A 22,818-nucleotide genomic window follows, 5' to 3' on the forward strand; every position below is an offset into this window, starting at 1 on the left:
AACACGACCGGACACTTGTTGGTAATTCTGCAGGGTGTGAATTTAAAACCAAGACACCTGTGATCTAATAAAGTTTTATTTTCTTAGAAATGGCCAGTTTCCTTTTGTCTTTCTAAGAAAGTATACCCCTTTTTGAATTCCAACTAGCATCTACATAATGGTTATTGAGTACTTCACAATATATTAAGTCTAGATGTTATGGTACATGCATACGATTCAGGCTGCATGAGGAGCCACAGTCACCACGATACACGGGGGAGAGAAGGGGGGGGGGGGACAGCAGATTGACTCCTCAGTTCCAATTCAAAGGAGCTCTGTCGCCTCCTATTGAAACCCTCCACAAAACACTGACTGCATCAACTTATAAACATATACACACACAACTTTCACTGTACACAACACACCTTTATACAAGTGTGGAGCCCCTCCACCTGCCATGTAAGCTAATATACTGGAGGGTTTTTAGTGTTTAAATTCTCTTTCACAGAAAGAACTTCACCACTGGGACGTCCGAGTGTCTGCACTTTGCTTTGGAGGCGGGATGGGAGGAGGGACGCTAACCAAAGAAAAATATATAATAAAAATAAAAGACATCCAAATACAGTCAACTTTTTGCTTGAAAATACAAAACTACATGAGAAAGCATTGAAATAAAATCCACTGATCAGAACATTTTTTTTTTTTTTTTTTAAAAGCCCAAGTGCTCCATCACACACACAATCTTGCTCTTTATCCACACACAACAGAGCCACATCCGCCCATCTGTTGCCTCGTTACAACTGCCTGGGGCAGCCAATGGGGATGGCAGCTGTGCAGGAAGCAGGAAGTCTCTTTGACAGCAGTTTTTGTGAGGAAGAAGAAGTGGGCTGGGAGCCGAGGATTAACACCGGGTGGTGGTGGGGCGGGGGTTCTTCGTGCGTGGCATTGACAGCCCCTCTGCATAGCCCTTCTCTTCACAGAAATACTCTGGCGAGGAATCTCTTGTGGCCGTTCTGTCGGTCTACCCTCAGCTCCACCGCTCCCTCTAGTGGAGGCTGCCTCTGCTGCAGCGGGCAGGAAGCCGCTTCCTCTGCAGCCTCTTTTCACCGTGATCCCATTTGAGAGCGCCGCAATCACAGAGTCTCTCTGGGTCCTTATGGCTGTATTCAACGGTGTGTGTGTGCGCATATGTGTGTTCGAGTGTGAATGGCTGTGTGTGCGCAATGTAATGTGTTTTATGTGCTTTATGTGAGAGAGTGTAACTGGACCGGATGCCTTCAGTTATGTTGCAGCGTGTTGGACTCGATGGGCGGCGCCGAGTCATACAGAGTGTCTGTGTCGTGTGTGGGCTCCCCGGCCAGCGTACACGGGTTGGACAACGTTCCCGCTCCGCAGTCACAGAAAAACCTAAAGGGAACACAGATTATGAACCAGAGGCCCTTCATAATATATTGAAGTGAGAGACAGGGTTGCAAAATGTGGAATTGAAAAATATGATTTTCACTGTTTTTTCAATGTTAAACATCATCGCAAACATGAAATTCTAGATCTTTTTTCCGCCTCGAACCAAAAATGTCTTACCGGTCATGCCGTATAAACTCTACATCGTGCCCTTGGTGGCATTTTTTGATGCAGTTTACACAGATGGCGTTCCTATCTGTTGTGTTACAGGTGTGACATCTGGAGAGATAACAGATTCATTTATATAAGAAATAGTTTGTTGGGAGACATTTAACTTGTTTTGACAATTACTAATCTAAAAGGACTTTAATCATATTTCTTAAATGCAGGGTTGCAACTACAACAGTCCAAAGAAATTCAAAAGAAATGTATTCAACTGTCACATCAGAAAAGTAAAACCAGGGAACTGGAAGTTTGAACTAGGCAACGTTTTTTTTTGCTTTAAAAATAACTTCACACAACGATCAATTGACCATACAATTATTGATCATATTAGCTCCAGATGAGCCTTGCGTTGTAATCTTTCAGCTCTACTTTAATTCATCGGACACAGTTTACCTGTAGAAGTCATGCATGGGGTAACTGGTGTAGCTGGAGATCTTGTAGAGACACTGTCCTCTGCTCACTGCCTTCTCAATGGCATCCTGGTTATTCAGAATCTTATTATCTGACAGAGGGGGAGGGGCATAACATGTGATTAGAAACAAGCTAGTCAGTAGACATTAAATCTTTGCCCAAAGTAGCCAGTTACCTTTCATGGTGACGTTGACTCCCGAGGCCAGAAACAAGCCTCCAAAGCGATTGTTGAAGATCTGGTTGCCCTCCAGCGTGGCTGTGGCGTGGTTAGTGATTTCAATACCTGGAGAAGACAAAGAAACGTCCGTCATCAGCACCGAAAGGAGACAGAAGCCGAGATGTTTTGTGTTCATGTGGAGTTGGAAAAAAAAAAAGAAAGGAAGCTCACCTGCAGCGAAGCCATCAAAAATGCGGTTCTTGCGGAGTATCGGGTGGCTGTTTGTGCTGATTAGCACGCCGGCCTGAGCGTTCCTGAAGATGTCGTTCTCTTCCAGCAGACCTACGGAGAAAAAGAGTTCATGAAGAAAATTGTAATATGTGAATCTAGACACACGCGATTCCTCCTCATTTCACCACAAACACCGAAACAAAGTGGCAGCTGGCTGGAGGGAGATCGACAGGGAGCTGAACGTTTCCCCACTTGCTGCTGGCTAATGTCATTTCCAGTAAATACCACAATACGAAACGCGTGGTTAGGTCTCCAGTCTCATCTCAAGCACAAAGCTGATGACGTGGTTTGTTTACTCTAGCTACAGACTGTGTTTAAGTACCTCTGCCTCCATTGAAGATGCAGATGCCTCCATCTCTGCCGTCATGAATCTTATTTCGTCTCAGCGTGGGGTTGCTATCCGTCTTGATCCACACCCCTGCCATGGCATTGTCAAAGATCTCATTGTCCTCAATGAAGCCCAGACCTGTTGTATTAAAGGGCCCATTAGACACAAGTACACAGACACAAGTACACAGACACTACAAACGAGACAAACAGGGCAGCGGAGTGAGAAATACAGACCCGAGTTGTAGACTAAAATCCCTCCGTTCTGGCCTCCCCAAATCTTGTTGCGCCTGATCTTTGGGTTGCTCCCCGTCCTGTCAAGATTCAACAGCAATTCAATAATGTAATCGTATACAACCGAGGAGAAAAAGAACTAGAAATATCTGTAACAGGTTTAATCTTTTACGTATAATGGTAAGAAAAAGTATCTCATATTGTGTATACTCAGTGCATTCACTGCTTAAAGGTGGTAATCTTTACCTAATTTGTACACCAGAGTACATGTGATTGTAGATGTCATTGTCTTCCAGCACACCATGCCCATTGTCATAGAAATACACGCCCACCTGAAAACAACAATAGACATATAACATTGAAAAAAAAAAAAAAGAAGATAGAAATTTGTTTTACTATGAAATCGGCACAATCAGGACATTGTAGATTCAACAGTCAAGTTATTTTTCCCAAAACAGGAAAGTAGACTTAGAAGTAAATTAAGAAAACTGATCTAAAGACCTCAGTTAACCGTTTCTGATTATTGGATTAAATGAACGTGTTTCTCTTCAAAGCCACTCCATTGTCATTTTACCACGTAGAACATGCGAGATGCTGGCCTGTCATTGTATTGATCGGTTCATTTGTTTGCGTTTCTGTGTGACCTTCTGATTCAAACTAACGTGGCGTCCACACAGCAGTACAGGGGACTCCTGTCCGTTTCTCCAAACTGTGAGAGTGTCGACCGCCATTTAATCTACTGAAGGTAAAACACCGACACAGACTATGGAGAAGGAAAACATGTACATGAAGCCTCGTCATCTTGTAAATTCAGAGACGAAGTTTTTGGTTCACACGGACAAAACACCGGAGTAAAAGTGCACGTACATGGTGCAGTATATCTGGCATTTACTTCTAACTAAATGTGCAGTATTTGTATTACTCAAATCAAACTGTCAGGATATAGCAGCTCATCAATGCTGTTTATCGCTTCTCACTCGTGAAGCATGAGATTTCATCTGCTGGTGTATACATGTGCAATGTTTGACCATGGTAATTTCACCTGTTTTCCACTGTGGATGCGGTTCTTGCGGAGGACAGGAGTGCTGCCTGTGGTCACCCAGACTCCAGCCAGTGTGTTGCTGTAAACCTCATTCTCCTCAATCACCCCCTGGCCTTTCTCGTGCTGAAACATAAGGCAGAGTTAGCTGTCAAAAACGCCCTGACATCGGGGGGGTGTTTAAGTTCTTATTAAAAACAGAAAAAGTGTCCGTTCTTGCTGGAGAAGGATTACATCTGAGCCGCGAGTGCATTTACCACATAGATGCCCCCGTGCTGTCCGTCGTGGATCTTGTTGTGCCGTACAATGGGGCAGCTGTTGGTTCGGATCTGGATTCCCGCCAAGGCGTTACCATAGATATCGTTACTCTCTATCAAACCCCGTCCATCTCCAAATATGTACACCCCTCCTTGGTTACCGTTGAATATAGCATTTCCCCTAGACACAAAAAGAAAAAAAACAGTCACAATCTTGGAATATACATGCTACTGGAGACAAAAGTCATACACGACCGTGTGTTTGTATCAACATAGGACATGCTGGCCTCAACACATTTGCTGTCTCCATTGAAATCTAATTTTGTACACAAACAGTCTGATGCGTGTGTGTGTGTGTCCTCACCGTATCGTCGGGTCACTGTTGGACGTGATCCACACCCCAGCGAAGTTATTGGCATAGATTTTGTTCTCTATAAACTGTCCCCGTCCCTTCTCGTGGACGTAGATGCCTCCTGTTTGGCCATGATGGATCTCACAACGCACCACTGTGGGGTTGGCGTAGGCCTTCACTTCAAAGCCTGCTATGCGGTTTCTATGGATGTTGCAGTTCTCAAAGTAACCCTGAAGCACCGCAAAGAAGATGAATTAGATGGTCCGTGATGAATCTTTCAGGTAAAATGTATGAAGTGACAGTTGTGTGTATTTACCATGCCGTGATCAAAAGTGAACACTCCGACATCTCGACCGTGGTGGATGTGGTTACGTCTAATGATGGGATTACCGTGGTTTTTCACCCAAATTCCTGCTAGCGCATTGTTGCTGATTTCATTGTCTTCATAAATGCCCTGGAACACATAAGAAGAGAGTCAGAAGCCTGTGTGTGTGTGCATTTATGGCGAATCATTTGTTGCTATTGCGGCGGGAAAAGTAACTTTTACCTGTGCGTGATCTGTAATGTACAGTCCTACGTTCTCACAGTCACTGATGTTGCAGTGTTTGATGGTTGGACAAGCTCCCTGACCACTCACACACACAGCCGAACCCACTAAACACAGAGGGAAAAAAAACACCACACAAGTGTCACACTACAGTAGAGCTGCAAGTAATCGTCACTTTTATCAATTTAGCAACAGTCAAAAAAACCAAAAGATGAATAGGATTTTTCTAAAAGACAATTTAAAGACTTCATATGAAAATGATCCCCCTCAATCATGACTTATAAAATAAAAGTGTGTGGCGGTGTCTGTATCTGCAGACACTCTGCCCTCTTACAGCATTTTCTCATTTTGCTCCATTAAAAAAAGAGAAGCGAGCAGGTGCCAGATCCAAGAGGAAGCTACGAAAAGGGGCGGACACAGCGGCGATAAAGACGCCAAATATAGCGTGGGAAAACGGAAAAGGCCTGTTCCAAAACGAGAGGGAATCTGGCGAGCTACGTAATCCTCCTTGAGCTGCGATGGAGGAGCCAACTTTGAAAGCTATGTTTATAAACTGCAACCCATGAATCCTAATTGATCAGATCATTTAGTGATGCAACATAAATAGAGACACTTGACACACTGCGTCTCAAACTATGGAAAAACAAGACTCTAAACTGTTAAATACAGTTAAAACAGGAGACCACACCAACATATGTACAATACAAGATCCATGCAGTGAATTCTACTGTTAGATTTAATGATCTGTTACTGTTCTTTTCATTGTGCTGTACAGGTGCTCATGTCAGCGTGTGCGTTACCTGTGCATGTGGAGCGGATGATGCAGTGGTCGATGTTGGGGCTGCAGTTGACTGTGATCTCCAGACAGTGGTGGGCGTTGTGGTGCTGCGCCGACTTATCATCAGGATTAAACTGCAGGGAGAAGAGCAGCAGAGGTCAGCCCGTGGCTGCGCTTACTGACAACACATCAAGCTTCTTTCCACCCACCACATCCACACCAGACTCTGCCCACTGGAGGCATTTGTGCCGCTAATACTGGTCGCTGATAACAGGATAAAACCAGAACACAGAGAAATCAAACACCGCGGGAGACATAGAATAATCAATACGATGTCACATAAAGATGAGAAACATTCACATTCTTGAACAAATTTGTCCGATAACTTATAAATTATTAAAGCTGGTTTAACGCTACGTACAAAACGACCCAGACAACCAACGTCGATGTGAAAAATCATCCCCAAATCTTGTGTTTGTATTGTGTAATTGGCATCGTATGACACTGTGTTAAACTCAGTTTGATAGTCTGAACCCTTTTAATAATGTACATGGCTCATAAACCTTCTGGCTTATATTTAAAAAAAATAAAATCAAGAGAGGTGAGATCTATGCTCACCTTGATGGTCATGTATCCCACATAGGCATCCTCTGAGCCCTCCATGAAGACAAACGTTGAGTCTCTCGTATTCTCTATCACCACCTTGTCGGCTACTTTACCAGGAGCTTAAAGGAAAGCAGGAAACACTCATTAACACCCTCATGAATATGGACATCAGCACCACTGAGACTGTATTCTATCTTAAGAGAGATATTGATCGCACGCAGCGCAAGCATCAAGGTAAAGTCGTATGTACTTTACAGTGAGGGAAGCATGCATACCTGCACCAATCATGGTGATGGGGGACTCTATATAAATCCACTCGTCTGTATAGATGCCAGAGTGGACAAAAATTAGACCGTCAAAGTGGGCCTCCTGCACTCCACCCAGCGCATCCTCAATGGTGTCATAATACTGCAGGAGCCAGGGAAGAACACGCTCAGGCAGAATATACACAAAAGCAAGCAGGTGTTTACATTGGCTGTGCTTTGCATAAATGTCAGCGCTATGGCCAATGAAATAAATCCTGAAGGATTTTGTCTTTCGGCCGTGACTTACCAGCATATTCTCTCTGCCTTTGTATCTGCCGGGGTTACTGTAGAAATGCTCAGCGAAGCCTGGTTTTACATGAGCACCTTTGTACTGCAACACAGAAGACACCAAAGTCAAGTTCCTGGTGATCACACCAAACATGAACAGACTCCTCATACCACCTCGGAATTGCTGGTTAAACAAATCATTTTGACACACAAGGGGGTTCCACAAAGAGCCACAAAGTGCATCACTGGTTCCCCATGTTTTTGTAATGTGACCCTTTAAAACAAAGCAATGTTTACTTGTGAACCCTTGTTGCCCGTTTGCATGTCCACTGGCTGCAAATACATCAAACAGAAGTTGATGTTTCCTCTTAAAAGGTTAAATTATGTTGTTATTCAGTTACTGGGGGAAAAAAAAGGCATAAGTCTAACTGTAGCAGAAATTGTTTTTTCTGGTTCCTGTCCGTTTAACTATCCTGCAACCCCTGAACCCTAGATTAGGAACCGCTGGCAACAACAGAACAACAATGGATGCAACAGCCAAACGCTGCACTCTTTAATTTCTAGACATCACAAACAGTAAGAGGTGGGACTCAAAAACAGAACAGTCAGGTGATTCATTTTTTATAATGTGTGCCTGTGATCAATGTTTGACTTTCACCTTGAATTTCCCTTTTACATTATAATTTAAAAAGCAAACATGTTTGCCTTCCATTAGCCTCACGACCTCAGACGACGATTAGCCTGAGAGGAACTCTGGATTTACATGAATAGATAATGATACACAGACACTATTGTTGACATAGCCTTAGAACAACAGTACGATCACATGAACATGTTACACTGATCTGTCTGTGAACAGCCTGAATCCATTCATTGTGAGAAATACTGTATATGCGGTTTAAAGACAGAACAAACTATGGAACTGTGGCAGCCCGCCAAAGTCTTCTTTGCCCCGCCACATTTTTATAATTGACAGAAAATATTTTTCCTTTCTCTACGGGTGGGCCGGCTGGCCCTGTGCGGTGCATTTGCTCTGCAGCGGTGCGCTGTGGACTTGGCCACGTACTTGGTGCTCACTGCGACCTCTCTCCCTGAACAGAAGTGACGCGTGTTCTGTCCACCTCTCCATTCAGTACCAGGGACAGCGCATTATTTGGAGTTTCGGCCACTTTAGCACCCTGTTAACGTGCTGTGCAAAGAAAATGAAATGTTGTGAAATGAAGTGTTGTTTTCGCCTTGGCTCAAACGACAGCCATTCATGCTGCAAATTCCACTGAAGGAGGACATTACTAATTTTAATTTTCTACAAATTAAGTTCAGCCTAAATTTGACAGGGCAAATTAAATTAAATATGAATGTAATGCTACTAATAATATTCAAAATAATAATTTAATACATTAAGGGTGAAATATACGTCTTTACATTGGCGATCGCTCTGAACACAGTCATTCCCAGAGATCCTCGTCTACCGGAAAAACCCCATCCTGAGAGCTTATCCATGTTATATTGTGATAGCTATGCTTCCTTTTCTCCCTGTGTATTTCTGTGTAAGAGACTAAAACAGAACTGTTTTCTCTTTCTAATGTGTGGCGTGTTTTAACTTTACAGGCACTCTTTCCCAAAGTGAGATATTATTACTCCAGTGAGTGGCATGGATTGCATTGCAATATATGAAGTTTTCAGAACTGCACAGTGTATTTTTCCCCACACACACACACACACACACACACACACACACACACACACACACACACACACACACACACACACACACACACACACACACACACACACACACACACACACACACACACACACACACACACACTTAAGAAACAATAAACTAAGTGTGTGCAAAGATGTTGATGCTCTTCAGAGAGCACTTTCTTTTTCACAGTAAAACAAAACACAGAAAACTAAGGAGGTCAGACTTACCAGCTGTTGGAAGCTCTCCTTCCAGGGGTTTGGGTGTTCATGCTCCTCAGGGCTGACTTGATAGAACCTGCCTGGCTCAGGATGCATCATGGGACGTGTGTACTCAAACACCTCCATGTATAGACGCTTCCTAGAATATTAAATACCACATTTCAGTTGTTTGCCTTTTAATGAAACGACATGTTTCCATCTCTTCAGCAGCACTTACCATAGGATGGGGTCGTTGGCTAGCTGGCTGAATCGCTTGCAGACACAAGCTGCCTGGCAGAGGTCCTGTTCCAGTAAGTAGGAGAAGATCTTCAAAACAACCTCATCTGGAAGTTTCTGTTGCAGATATTGCTCTGCTGGGGCTGCTAAAGACACACAAACACACAATGTAAGGTTTAGGGAAAAAATTGTTTCAATCCAAGCACATTAAACCATGAAGTCATGCTGTTAAATGGATTGCAAAGTAACAAGATTTACCAGCACACACAGAAAATCAATAAAGATTTTAAAAAAAAGAAGAAAAAAAAAGAAAAAAAAAAAAAAAGAAAAAAAAGCTACCAGTCTCCTTTCCCCGCTGCGGAGATTTAACACACACCTGGCAGATCGTGGCTCTTACCGGACACTCGTGCCCGCTTGGCTCGATGGCCAAAGGCCTCTGTTGATGAAGTGGAAGCTCCCTGTGAAAGAGGGGAAATAGGGTATCAACTCAATGCCAAGATTCAAGCACTAAGTAATCATCTGGAAAATGTACTGCTCTGTCACAGAATCATTGTTCTTGCAAAGGAAAACACAATCAATCAGACATGCACACTGTGGACAATGCACAAAAAAGAAATGCACTTTAATGTTTCAGTCTGACCTCCATTGGGCCCTTGCTGGGGCAGGCAGAGGCGGTGGCAGAGGCAGCGGCGGTTCTCTTGGGAAGCAGGGTCTTGCGTCGAAGCTGATAGGGACTGTTCTGAGCTCCTGGTCCAGACTCCTCAATAGCCATCTCTGCTGCAGGAGCCTCCTCATCTGGACAAAGAGGAAAACAGATTTCCTATACATACACCACTTTCTCAAGAGGCACTTCAATGCACAAAGCTGCAGTATAGGGCAAGGCCATGCAATTAAAAAACAAACAAAAAACACTGGGTATTTCTCTGAGAAGCACAATAATCACTCTATTGCTCAAACACACAACTGAAAAGGTCCCCAGTAAATGCAGGAAACACTTTAACCACTGACACACTTACTCTTCTTTCATTAATGACACAATGGTGTGCATTCATCTCACACGCTGTAAGCACATTACGCAGGCTAACAGACAGGGTGAGAGTTGGTATGGCAGACAAAGGTTAGTGATTGATAATGGCAGATGCACCCCCCTGTCACATTGCCAGTCTTTCATGTCTAGTCATACACAACGGATATTAGACAATGTGAATTTGTCTCTGGGTCCTGTGCAGAATGACACTCATCTTTTATGGTGCTGTCAAAAATGAAGGGCCGCAGATGAAAGTGGATCAGACGTGCGGCTAATGGCTAAAAACTGAACTGCGTAGCTGGCAAATCCGCGGTGTAAACAAATCGAGCTACGGCTAACAGGCTCCGAGAACAAGGAAGGGGATATGGGTCCAATCTGCTGGCTACGTTAGCTTTGAACCATTACAGCCCCGAGCGGAGAAAATGACTCAGAGAATTCATCCAAAAGCACAACGTATCATCTATAAGACAGCTGATCTTGCGTGGCCTCTTGAAGTCGGGGGGGGGGGGGGGGGGGGGGGGAAGAGAGAGAGACCATTGCCCCCCATTCGCCTGCTAATATTTTTGTTAACGTTACACCCCAAAAATGGCAGTCCGAAAGACGCCGCATATTTACACCCCGTCAGAATCGTTCGTGACAGCTGGGAATGCGACGGCCGAGGGAAGACACGCAGATTGTGGTCAGAGCGTGTGAAGTCGATCCCTTTGCCTCCAGCTGGAGTTACCTGAATATGCGCTATTAATGTTGACAGTTTAGCTAACATACGCATTACATTCCGCGAAGACTACCCCCCCCCCCAACCTCCACATAAACCTGGTAAGCTAGCTAGCGGTGTTAGCTAGCCCCAATCACTCAAGCCAAACAAAGCGCGGCCTGGCCTAAGCCACAGAGCAAGAAGCCTCGGTTTTTCCTGCTGAACCCGCCGTGACTAGGAGTGGTAAACAGGCCGGCAGCAAAAAGAAACGACGATTATGTAAAGGCTGTTGGCGCGTGACACGGCTTCCGTCTTCACTGTGGCCGCAAGCGTACCTCTGTCCCCGTTGTTCCGTTCGGGCTGCACCGGGCGCGGCCTCGACACTCGCCTGGGTCTCCTGTTGGTGGCTCTGACGGAGTTCATCTGGGGAGTTGGTTGTTGAGAAAAATAGACTGCTATCCTCGACCGCCCGCTTCGAAATGTAGCCCTCGACCCAAACTACCACCCGCGCAGCCTTTTTTCCAAGATACACCCAGACAATTGCGATCAAAAACCCGCTGGTATTTGGGGTGTAATCGCTTTTTCCCCCCTCCGTGGTGTTACAGCTCCCCCCGTATCGCTGCTCGGTGCCAGCTTCGTCTCAGTCTGTAGCAGGAGGAGCCATTAACCCACACGGAAAACAAGAGCGTGAGTGTCCGCTCGGCCAATCATATTTGGCGTTTTATAAGAGGTGTCCTGCAGCGGCCAATCAGGAGCTTCGTATTAGACGACCTGACAAACCTTTCTGTTGGGGTTCGGGATCGGTCAAGCGGCGATTTGATCAATGCACTAATAATACTAAAAGACAATTCTTAGCCTTAGACCCCATTGTCACAGGTACAGAAAGAGCTATAGTATTTCGTAACAGTATTCCACATTGACAAGGGATAGTCTTTACTGAAACCAATCATTTCAACAATCGCCCTTCCTTAATGATTAACAAAGAACAGTCTTAAATTTGTCTAATTGTCTTTCTATCGAACTGATTTATTATTTGCCATATATCAGTTTAGATGTGAGTGTGTTTAACATACCGAGCATTGGGAGGGCAAAGACTGGAGTTAGGCTGCAAGAAATGTTTATGTTGAGACGTTTACACATTTGTATTTTCACATTTTAAGCCCTATAAAAGTTTATTTTATGATTCTATTTAAAAGTTAAAGTCTTACTTAATGTTTGAAATAGAATAATTGAATTCCTTTCATTTTGAGTCATTTGATGTAAATACAAACTTAATTAATCAATGTATGATTAAATTTCGAACATATCATTGTATAAATCAATTATAATTAAACACTGAAAAAGCTTATATGTATTTCAGTGGCAAAACTATTGGAATCCATTTAAACTCACATGAATGCAGAATAAACTAAAAACTTCTCACAACTACTTTTCCGGCCTGCGGGAGTCTCAAATCATCGATTTTGAGTGGAGGAACACGTTTTGTCAATTAGTATCATTTCATGTAATTGGACCACCAGATGGCATTGTTAAGCTGCAAACTATTAGGCTATGATCTCACAGCATTATGAGATGAGTCGCAATGTGGCAATATTTTATCTGGAGTTTAATTTAGTTTTCTTCTTCTTTTGTCACCTTGTTGTCACTGGAAAATATCTTTATAGGAGCTCTTACAGCCATGAATCATTTCTAATACTCAAACACCTATATACATATATATATATATATATATATATATTCATAAATGTCTATGTAAATTATAATAATGATATGAATTAATTAAGTTCCCACATTGTTTCCCCCTTATTCATTAACGTCACATCTTGTTCCCTTGCACCTACATGTATGTGTCATCAGTTCTGTACAAGTTAACAATCAGTAAAGATTTCAATTATTTATGATTTAGTTATAATTAAATTGGAAAGAATTATGCTGCACGTTGGGGTAGTAATCTAAAGCTTTCCCTATTTTATTTATATCAACATGTAATATTATATTTATCAATACTTAACAGTACTAACAGCCTTTGAGTCAAATGAAAATCAAAAAGATATAAAATGATCACTTGCACAATATTGATTGTATATTAATTGTCGTACATTGTCAGATTTTTGAATTATATCAGAAATATGATATTGTTTCAATACAAAGACATATTTAGAAAGTTTGTCACACATTTATTTGTATTGTGCTCCTCTGTAAACAGTATACATACAGTACGTACAGTTTACATGAACATGCTGTGTTCTGTGTGACAAATGCATCTGTCTCCTTCTTGACTTGTGAGCAGATGCAAAGAGCTGCTGACGGCTTCCTGTGTGTGTGTGAGGAGCTTCCCAAACCCACCAACACAGAAGAAGCAGACAGAGACAAACTACATCCTCTGTGCCAGTGGGGACGGGACGCCCCTCCTCGTCCTCTCGGCTGGTGGGTGGAGCGGGTGGTGTCGGAGGGGGGGGGGGAGGGGCAGGGAGGACGTCACCGTACTCACTGGGTCTCGGACTCACTGGGGTGCTGAGAGTGGTTCAGCGGTCTGTGGTGGGTCTGGGTCTTCCTGGGATGATGGTTTGGAAGACGTCCACTCTCAGTTGCCCCAGGAGTGAGAAAAAAGCACAGAGGAGTCCTGCCCTGTGAGACACAAACACAAGAGATGAATACTTTTAACTCAACTGTACAACTTTTACATTGTTCAATGATGGAATCGTATTACTGATACTTCTGTCGTCTTAGTGAGGGATTACTTACTCAGCCCACTGAAAGAAAGGCGACCACCGCTCTCCATCTGGTCCTGTAGTCCTCCATCCTTCTCATCTGGTCCTGTGGTCCTCCATCCTTCTCATCTGGTCCTGTGGTCCTCCATCCTTCTCATCTGGTCCTGTGGTCCTCCATCCTTCTCACCTGGTCCTGTGGTCTCTGTTGTCTAGGAGATCCAGGATGTTGCTTCCTGTGTTACAGCCATCGATACCTGAGTAAAAGAGACTTGGAAAACATTTCATAACGTTAGTCATTTTTACCATACCTCTGTTTGATACAAGCCAACATATGGAGGTCACAGCAGTACGCCATCAAGACCAAACTTAAATTGTATCAGAGCAGTGTTTTCTCTACCCTATTGTACGGTTCTGAATGCTTTAGAATGACACAAGAAGACCTCAACAGACTATCAACCTTCCACACCAAGAGTTTAAGACGAATACTGCACATTTTCTGGCCAAGCACCATTTCAAATCAAGAACTGTATGACAAATGCCAACAAGAATGCATGGAGACCATCCTAATGAGCAGAAGATGGGGATGGATGGGACATGTGTTGAGGAAAGATCCTGCTGATATTACAAGAACAGCCTTACATTGGACACCAGAAGGGAAAAGAAAAAGAGGCTGACCAAGAAACACAGAAGAACTGTGGAGAAGGAGATGCAGAGCCTAAACCACTCATGGGGCACCATCCAGCGACTCTGTGTCCTGTAGTCTTGCTATTGGGTCCTGATCTTGAACTCCCGTGACAGAATCTTCACTGCTAACTTACCTCTGGTTTCTGGTTTCGTCCAGCATCAACCCTTTGTCAAATGGAAAATCAACAAAGAAGAGATATTTAAAAGCTCTGCTGCAGGATGGCTGCCTATCGCCAACCCCGCCAGACGCAAGGGAAGGCTGTCTGGTGCTTTATCAGTCCTGCCAGACGCAAAGGTTTTATAATCCTGCAGCAAACATGCTGTCGGTCTCAATCCGAGTCGCTGTCTTCAGCTGCCAGTATCTTCTGTGTGGGTGGAAGCTGAGGTCTGAAGGGGAGGGTGGAAGCGATATGTAGTCATCTGCCCGGCTCTTCTTTGTGGAGGGACCAAAGCCAGAAGTGGAGGGCGCCGACTCCCTGTCGTACTCTTCTCTGGTCCTCTTCATGGAGGATCCGAGGCCTGAAGTGGAGGGGGTCGCGTCCTCGTGGTCGTCCTCAGCGGCCCTCTGCCTCTTCACACTCGCCTGCTCCGTGCGGCCCTCTTCCCTGCTCCTCTTGGTGGACTCTTCTGACCTCTGGGGGACTGGGGGCGGAGCATCTTGAGGACATTCCACAACAAAACGGCGAGCGAAACGAACACGGTCCTGTTCATGATCATCTTCCTCCTCATCATCCACTTCCGGCAGGTCATCGCAGGAGTCTTCGTACCCGGAATCGTTGCCGTCCTCGTCCTCGTCCTCCATGTCCTCGTCCTCGTCCTCCACGTCCTCGAAGAACACCTGAGGCAAGTTACGCACATGGCGGAGCGCCTGAATTCCACCCACAACGACAAGCCCCATCTGACCTCCACCCACCACGAGGGGCTCCAACTGACCTCCACCCACCACGCCTGGCTCCAACTGACCTCCACCCACCACGCCTGGCTCCCCCTGACCTCCACCCACCACGCCTGGCTCCCCCTGACCTCCACCCACCACGCCTGGCTCCAACTGACCTCCACCCACCACGCCTGGCTCCCCCTGACCTCCACCCACCACGCCGGGCTCCACCTGACCTCCACCCACAATGCCGAGCTCCACCTGAACTCCACCCACAACGCAATAAATCAGGATCGGGAGATCACATACCTGGTCATCGTCGTCGACGATCCTGATGACTTCAGGGAGGCCGTCTTGTGCAGGACGTTCGACGACGTAGTCGACACCAGCTGAGAGGGAAACATTTAAACTGTCAGGATTTCTCATCACATGAAATATTTCTGGATTACATGAAGCAACAATCAAAGTTCAAATTAGAAAACATGACAGAGCCATAAAGTAACTGCAGTACTACACAACTCACATAAAGTCCCCAACACACAAGAGGGTTCACCTTTAAACATTTGTAGCATTTATAGTGCAGCTCTGACTCTGTTAGTTTGAACACATAACACAACTATATTAATAATGATAAAAGCAATAAATAGTATTATTGTCGTTATGGATATTATCCTTATTACTGTTATTATTATATGTCCGAAACAACAGAGTAGGGTGAGAGGAGCAGCTGGCCACGCTCTTTTAGGTACGGGCTTTTCACATGTTTCTGATCTGGATTCAGATTCCAGCTGCTAATCAGTCAGTCAGCAGGTCAATTAACGACTGTTGAGTACTCCTGAGCTCTGGACAAAGACGTTTATTTTGCATTTGTGTGGACGAAACGGTCAATGGCTTGCAATAAACAGCGTGAACGTATTTGTTGAACTAGCGAGGCACAGTGAAACGTGTCTACATTAATCCAACATGATTAACCTCTTTAGTTTATAATTCATTATTCTCCCTGTTTATGAGTTGCATATCACAGCGCGTGGAGGAGTTGCAGCACGCGCACATGCAGCCCCGTACAGTTACTTAACGGATCGCTCTCTTGTCCCTCGAAAACCAAATACCACAACAACGAGCAAAGCGCATCTCAAAGCTAAATGTTAGAGAAATAGTTTATGTAATATGATAACGTCAAAGGATCAGATGTTTGTTCAATATTCCACAGATGTCCCGCAACATTTATGACATTCTGTCACTCGAATAATCAGTTTACACGAGTGTCTGTTTCCGACAGGCCTGATAATATCGTGTCAACTGTTCACCTTTCACTGATTTCTAAACGGAGAATGCTTTAAATGCTTTGACGGGGGTGAATCAAAAGAAAAATGCTAAAATAAATGTAAAAGTTAACTTACCAGCACAGGGATGGGCCATATCTCACAGCACACTCCCCGCAGGTGCTTCTCCTTCAGCCGAAGATCTTTCAGGTGCTTCTGTTGTCCATGAGTAGCGATCCAGTAGTTTCTCCAACAAGTTTTGTATCAAGTAGCTTTTCTCAAGAAGTTAAAAACTCAAAGAGTAGGCTCTCCATGGTATGTCCAAGAGGTGTTTACGCTCAGGTCCAAGTGCAGAGTGAGCGATCAGAACGTTCTGAGGCCTCAAGTAACCTCGTCGGTCCGTTTCCATGGCATTCAGTGACGCACGCGTGAGTGAGTGAATGCGTGCGTGTGATTAGCCAAGACAGAAAGAGAGAAATATTGATAATTTTATCTTATATATCATGTATTTTTTATTTGATTTATACTAGTTATTTTTATTTTATCTTTCAGTGCAGCTGAGTTGTAAACATTACACAACCCGTCTCTGCTTATTCTAATATAACAAATCTGTATTGGAAACGAAATTGAGAGACAGAGAGAGATTCAGTAAATATATATACATATACATTTATTTATATTAATTTATTTCTCAATGAATCTAAGTAGAGACAAGAGCCTGGATTGCAATAAGGCAGAGGACAGTTAACAAACACAACAGCAGCAAAACAAATGTCAACAAACGTGTTTATTAACTTGCAGTAACGCATATGCACATTTATATTTTTTTGCTTGCAAGGCAGTCACCCTCCCCTGCTGGATTATTTTCTCCAAAATTGTCCAAATCACATTGAGTAAATGATGAAAAGAGAAACATGTGTCAATAATATTCACACAAGGATGCAAACTTAGAAGATTGACGAATTTTACACAGCAGAATATACACAAATTCATATAGAAATCATTTACATGGATGTCTTATTGTGGGTTTAAATAAATAAAAGAAAAAGGTGACAGTCACAACGGTCATCTGTGTGACAGCAACAATAACACATCAGATGTGTATTGTCCTCTCTACTGGTTGTCCTATTAGTAAAGGCTTTATATAGGATGAGAGCTAATTTCACTGTAACCATAAGTACAAGATGGTCAAATGGAGATATTACAAATGGACTAATGTCTTAATTCCAAGCTACGGTTGCTGAATGTTTGTCCCCGGTGAAGAGGCCGTCGTTCTCCCCCCTCAGCTCCTGGCTCCCTGTAACAAAACAAAATGTAGAGTTAGTTGTATTTCACACCACAAAACAAAAGGAGCAAAATACTCAAATTCAGTTTATCCGTGTAATTAATCTCAACGTTTGTAACGTTACCGGACTTAAAGTGATATTTCAGGTTCACAACCTGTCTACTTGAGCTCCTGTTGGTCCGTTAATGGACATAATATGAAGTATAGATCATCTGTAAAATCGTCACAATCTCGGTAAGATATTAGTCAACCTGTGAGGTTTGAACGTGAAGGCATTGAAAGTTACTTTCCAAGCTACGGTCGGATGCAGGCAGACGATCTAGTTTGAAGGGCTCAGTCACCTTAGAATGCAAACCAAAGCTTAACACCAACACGACTTCATACAACATGTTAAATTGAATGTTTATTCACCTCTACGGGTTATACTGAATTTTCTCCTTCATAGAGGTCCTGTTTTTCTGGCAGGCATCACATTTGGCAATCTGACCGACCGTGGCAAATAATTAGTCAACAAAGTTGATTTCGGAGACAAGAGTTCGAAGGATGCAGCCCCTGAATTGAGACACAGCTGGTGTATTGGTTTATTTCGTATGGCCTTTAGCACCCCCTATTGGCGATTGTGAAAAGCTGCACTGAAGTAGTGAGCAAATACTATCTCCTTCCCCATGTGGGACATTTTGGTTAGTTGTAGTATTTAAAATAATTTAATTCAACGTGTTAGGTGATGTTTTAGAGAAACATACCAAACAATTGCTCTTCCTCATTTCCAGAACAAATTTCTATATATATTGTTTACGACATGACAACAATGGGTACATCTCAAGTCTCTTAATTGCATCCCCGTTTCCCCACTTGGGTCCTTTCCTTGCGTCTTAGTTCCTCCCACCAGGGATGCATGGAGGAAACCATGCAAGGAGAAAGGAACGAGGAAATATGTTTTAAGAGACATGAGACGTCCTTTCCTCAGTTGCGTCACGTGAAGCGAAGTCTGTTTCCAGTGGCGGCTGGTCAATAGAGGGCCATGGGGCATGGCCCCACCATGAGCCACACAAAAAAACAAACAATTATAATAATCATAAATTATACAAATTGTCAATATTTGTGTTTTTGAACTGTGGAATGTACCCAGTAATGTGTGTAAAATATGATATCTGCGCAAAATATATGCTTTTCCTGCTCATCCTCTCAGCCTGTGTGCACGACACTCTGAGAACGCGCAGCTTGGGGGGCCTGATCGTTTTGGCCCAAAAGAGACGGGTCTATGAAGCAGTTTAGCCAATTGCTGATTCAAGATATAAATGAGTGACATACAATTTAGCCAATCAGCGCCCTCAAATAGATTCAGCTGTGGGCCAGAACGATCAGGCCCCCCTCGCTGCGCGTTCTCGTCAGGAGAAGTCTCTACAGCGCGAGCACTCCTCCTCCAAGACCCGTTTGAGAGGAGAACTTTGAGGAGATTCCGCAGCCAAAGAGCTGATATCAGATCAGCCTGACCTCACAATCAGACAGCAGACTAGCAGGAAAGGGAAGCAGTACATGCGAAGCTTCTGTACTAGCTGTACACCAGACAGGTTTGGCTAGCTGCATGACATCATGCTAATAATTTATTTAGCTTTTTAAAACAACGGGGACGGATCCAGCACGGACAGTTACGGGAGTGAGGGATGAGGAGGTAAGGAAACATGAGAACACCAGGGTAGGGAGTGAGGGATGAGGAGGTAAGGAAACATGAGAACACCAGGACACACATGGAGAACTCTGTCAAGCTACATATGAGACAAAGTGAACATCTTTTCTTCTACATAGCTGTCCTCAGTCTCATCTGCTTAACTTGGTCATGGAGGCATCAACATGTAATAGAGATGTTAAATTGACAGTGAAAACTCATCATAGCTTAATTTAACATCAGTATTCATAATTACACTTCATGTTTACTTCTCCTGATCTTTACCTCCTATAACAAGGTCCATAGGGGCATCTCAATAAATAAACATGTTATGTTATATTATATGAGTGTTATTTACTGATTGTTTTCGTGTTGGAATACATGTTAAATATTTAACTGCCAAGTAATAATGCGTGTTTGATACTTACATTTTTTTTGCATTAAATCATACTGGGATGTTTGCTGAAATTGATAGGATGGCCCTACCTAGAACATGTTCCACCAGCCGCCACTGTCTGTTTCTGAAGACTGAGGATCAGCTGATCACAGCTGGATCAGCTGTCAGTCGGCTTTAACAGCTGGAGAGACTTTTGGTAAGTTTGTGTCTGTTCACATGATCACTGTACTTAATAATAGTAACTAATAATACTAATAACTAATAAAGACGCACAGTAATCACCACTGTAGAGGTGTTTCTCTCTGTAGTCTGTTAACAAACTGTGTCCTGTGTTCCGTTTATAGCTCAGGATCCATTTCTACCGGCGGAATGCGATCGTCTTATTTATGAATTATTAAGTGTATAAGTATAAGTAAGATATAAGTGTTTCGTCTCTCCAGCTCTCTCTGACTTTAATTGTATTCATAATAAAAGATATTGAGGGAAATATCAGATCATGAAAACACAAATCTTTCTCATAAATGTAGAAAGTTGTTTGTGGTCCTTTTGTTGTTCAGACTACAATGCACATTTATTTAAACCAGATGGTGAATCAGAAACCTAATCAAATATAAAGCTTGAGTTTATTCTGTGATCTGTCTTCACTCTGGTGTTAAACTCCAGTCAGTCAGTCCGATCGGCTGCAGCGTCCAATCACATGACTGATGAACAATGAGGGGGCGTGTCGGCCATTAAAAGACTTCCTGGAAGTCTGTTCTCGTGGTTCCTCGCTCATGGCTCCTCCGAGGTCTCTCCTCCCTCCTCCCTCCTCACTCCTCAGAGCAAAATAAGAGCTTTGGAACGGCCGTCAATATGGCGGCGCAGAACAACTTCCGGTTCAAGCGAGGATCGAGGCGCGAGGAAATGAGAATTAACAGACTTCGGATGTACCCAATGTTGTGTAGTTCGCTTCCTTTCCTGCCCGGAAGTGATACAGAAGTCAGCTGTCATGGCTGAAAAGAGGAATGTTTTAGGGATGCCACTGCTTCTTTTATTACTAACTGTGGCTCTTTTGCAGTTAATAATTTGTACCTTCACTAAAGTTGAGGAAAGCTTCAATTTACAAGTGGCACACGACATTCTGTATCACAGAATTAACTTTGACAAGGTAGGTTAAGCTGGCGTAATCTATAGCATCTCCAGATGCTCGTACTGGTTGTGCTAACAAGCTAACTATGCACAGCACCAGGCTGTGACATTATAATTATTATAAATCACACCGTTGGCACAGTTTCTCTGTATATTAGAGCTCCACAGTTGTGCTATTTGTTTGAATGTAAATTCATTAACTGTCACCAAAACTGGCTTTGTATGGTTTACCGCAGACTATTTCCATATTTTGTGGATATATTTTATAGATGAAAACAGCTGAAACTGGAGTGGATGGAACTCATTTTGGATCCATGAAACATTAAATCATAACTGCTAACCAAAGAAAAACACTGCGATATTGCAGAAGGAAAACCTTTATTTAAAAATGACCACAAAATCTGGATGATTCCAGTCTCGATGCTAAAACATTTATCAAATTACGTTCAGAAGTCATTTCATATAAAAATGTACAGTATTGTTTTTAACTTTATAATAAACCCATAATTTAATCCCCTGGACATACACTTAAATTGTGCTTAAGATACAAATTGTATATTCCAAACAAACTGCTTATTCTGAAAAATACAGCAATATTATACATCTTATTAAAAACATTTCAGCAAGTTAAAAAAAAAAAAATCTATTTCTAAATGACAGTACCATGAGCCACAATTTCACAATGAAAATTAAATAACATTAACTTAAAACATCTTTCAGTCACAGCATTTATTTTTGGGCCATGTTTTCACTCCGAAAACAACTCAGCATCCATCTTTAATACACAATAATCAACAAAAGCGTCCTGACGTGATCTGTGTAATTTAACAAAAATATTTACAGCATTTTTGACCTGAAGTAGTTTTGGATAAGGCACAAGGCGAGAATAGACACAGAGAAAAACAAAACAAAAACACACATTGATTAACAAGCAAACACGTTATCACCAACCCCTACAGCTAGAAAAACCCTCCCTCCCTGATACACTTTTGTCTGTGACGTTTCATCACAACAGCGCCAAAGTGTTTAACAGTAGTACACAGAATAAAATAAGTCCTCCACATCTGGCCTTTGCAGTGAGAATCAATCAGTGTATCAATCGATATTTTTACATTTTCTCGTCGCAACAGAAAAAGCCATTTTACAGCGATGCAACTTGGTCCTTGATAAAAAGGGGTTTCAAGTTAATACTCAACAGAAAATCAGTACTGGAAATAAATCAAAGGGAGGTTAACCTTGAGGAACAGCAGACCCTCCGTGTTTTCCAGTAAAGGCCTGTGTTGATTCAGGGCACAGTTGACACTGGCTGTGCTGAACAGTGTCTCTGCCGGGACGATGCTGGGAGGGCAGCCCACGTAACGGGCGGCTACTTTGGCAAGATCATGTGTGTGTGTGTGTGTGTGTGTGTGTGTGTGTGTGTGTGTGTGTGTGTGTGTGTGTGTGTGTGTGTGTGTGTGTGTGTGTGTGTGTGTGTGTGTGTGTGTGTGTGTGTGTGTGTGTGTGTGTGTGTGTGTGTGTATACACATACATATATATATATATATATATATATGTATGTATATGTATATATATATACACATACATATATATACATATATATATATATATATACATATATATATATATATATATATGTGTATATACATATATATATATATATATATATATATATATATATATATATATATATATATATACATATATATATATATGTGTGTATATACATATATATATGTATATATATATATATATATGTGTGTATATACATATATATATGTGTGTATATACATATATATATATGTGTATAT

At 42.7% G+C, this 22,818-nt stretch overlaps 1 protein-coding gene across 2 annotated transcripts; it reads right to left on the reverse strand.

Annotated features, from left to right (window-relative positions):
* Window positions 1–26: 26 nt before the first annotated feature.
* fbxo11b (F-box protein 11b) lies at window positions 27–11,616 on the reverse strand. Of its 2 annotated transcripts, none has more exons than XM_079292793.1 (22): window positions 11,336–11,616; window positions 9,920–10,074; window positions 9,677–9,737; window positions 9,281–9,425; window positions 9,073–9,202; window positions 7,157–7,240; window positions 6,880–7,012; window positions 6,617–6,723; window positions 6,021–6,132; window positions 5,221–5,327; window positions 4,990–5,127; window positions 4,686–4,903; window positions 4,322–4,502; window positions 4,068–4,190; window positions 3,272–3,357; window positions 3,029–3,105; window positions 2,787–2,930; window positions 2,405–2,515; window positions 2,192–2,299; window positions 1,999–2,107; window positions 1,561–1,659; window positions 27–1,386 (listed from the first exon to the last, which is right to left on the reverse strand). In XM_079292793.1, the coding sequence occupies exons 1-22, from the start codon at window positions 11,421–11,423 to the stop codon at window positions 1,257–1,259; spliced, it is 2,646 nt and encodes an 881-aa protein (XP_079148919.1). In that variant the 5' UTR covers window positions 11,424–11,616; the 3' UTR covers window positions 27–1,256. The 2 variants fall into 2 exon arrangements, with proteins under 2 accessions (XP_079148919.1, XP_079148918.1); XM_079292792.1 differs by having other exon boundaries at window positions 9,656–9,737.
* Window positions 11,617–22,818: the final 11,202 nt, after the last annotated feature.

Source organism: Melanostigma gelatinosum, assembly GCF_949748355.1.
Source record: "Melanostigma gelatinosum genome assembly, chromosome: 21".
NCBI classification, from domain to species: Eukaryota; Metazoa; Chordata; class Actinopteri; order Perciformes; family Zoarcidae; genus Melanostigma; species Melanostigma gelatinosum.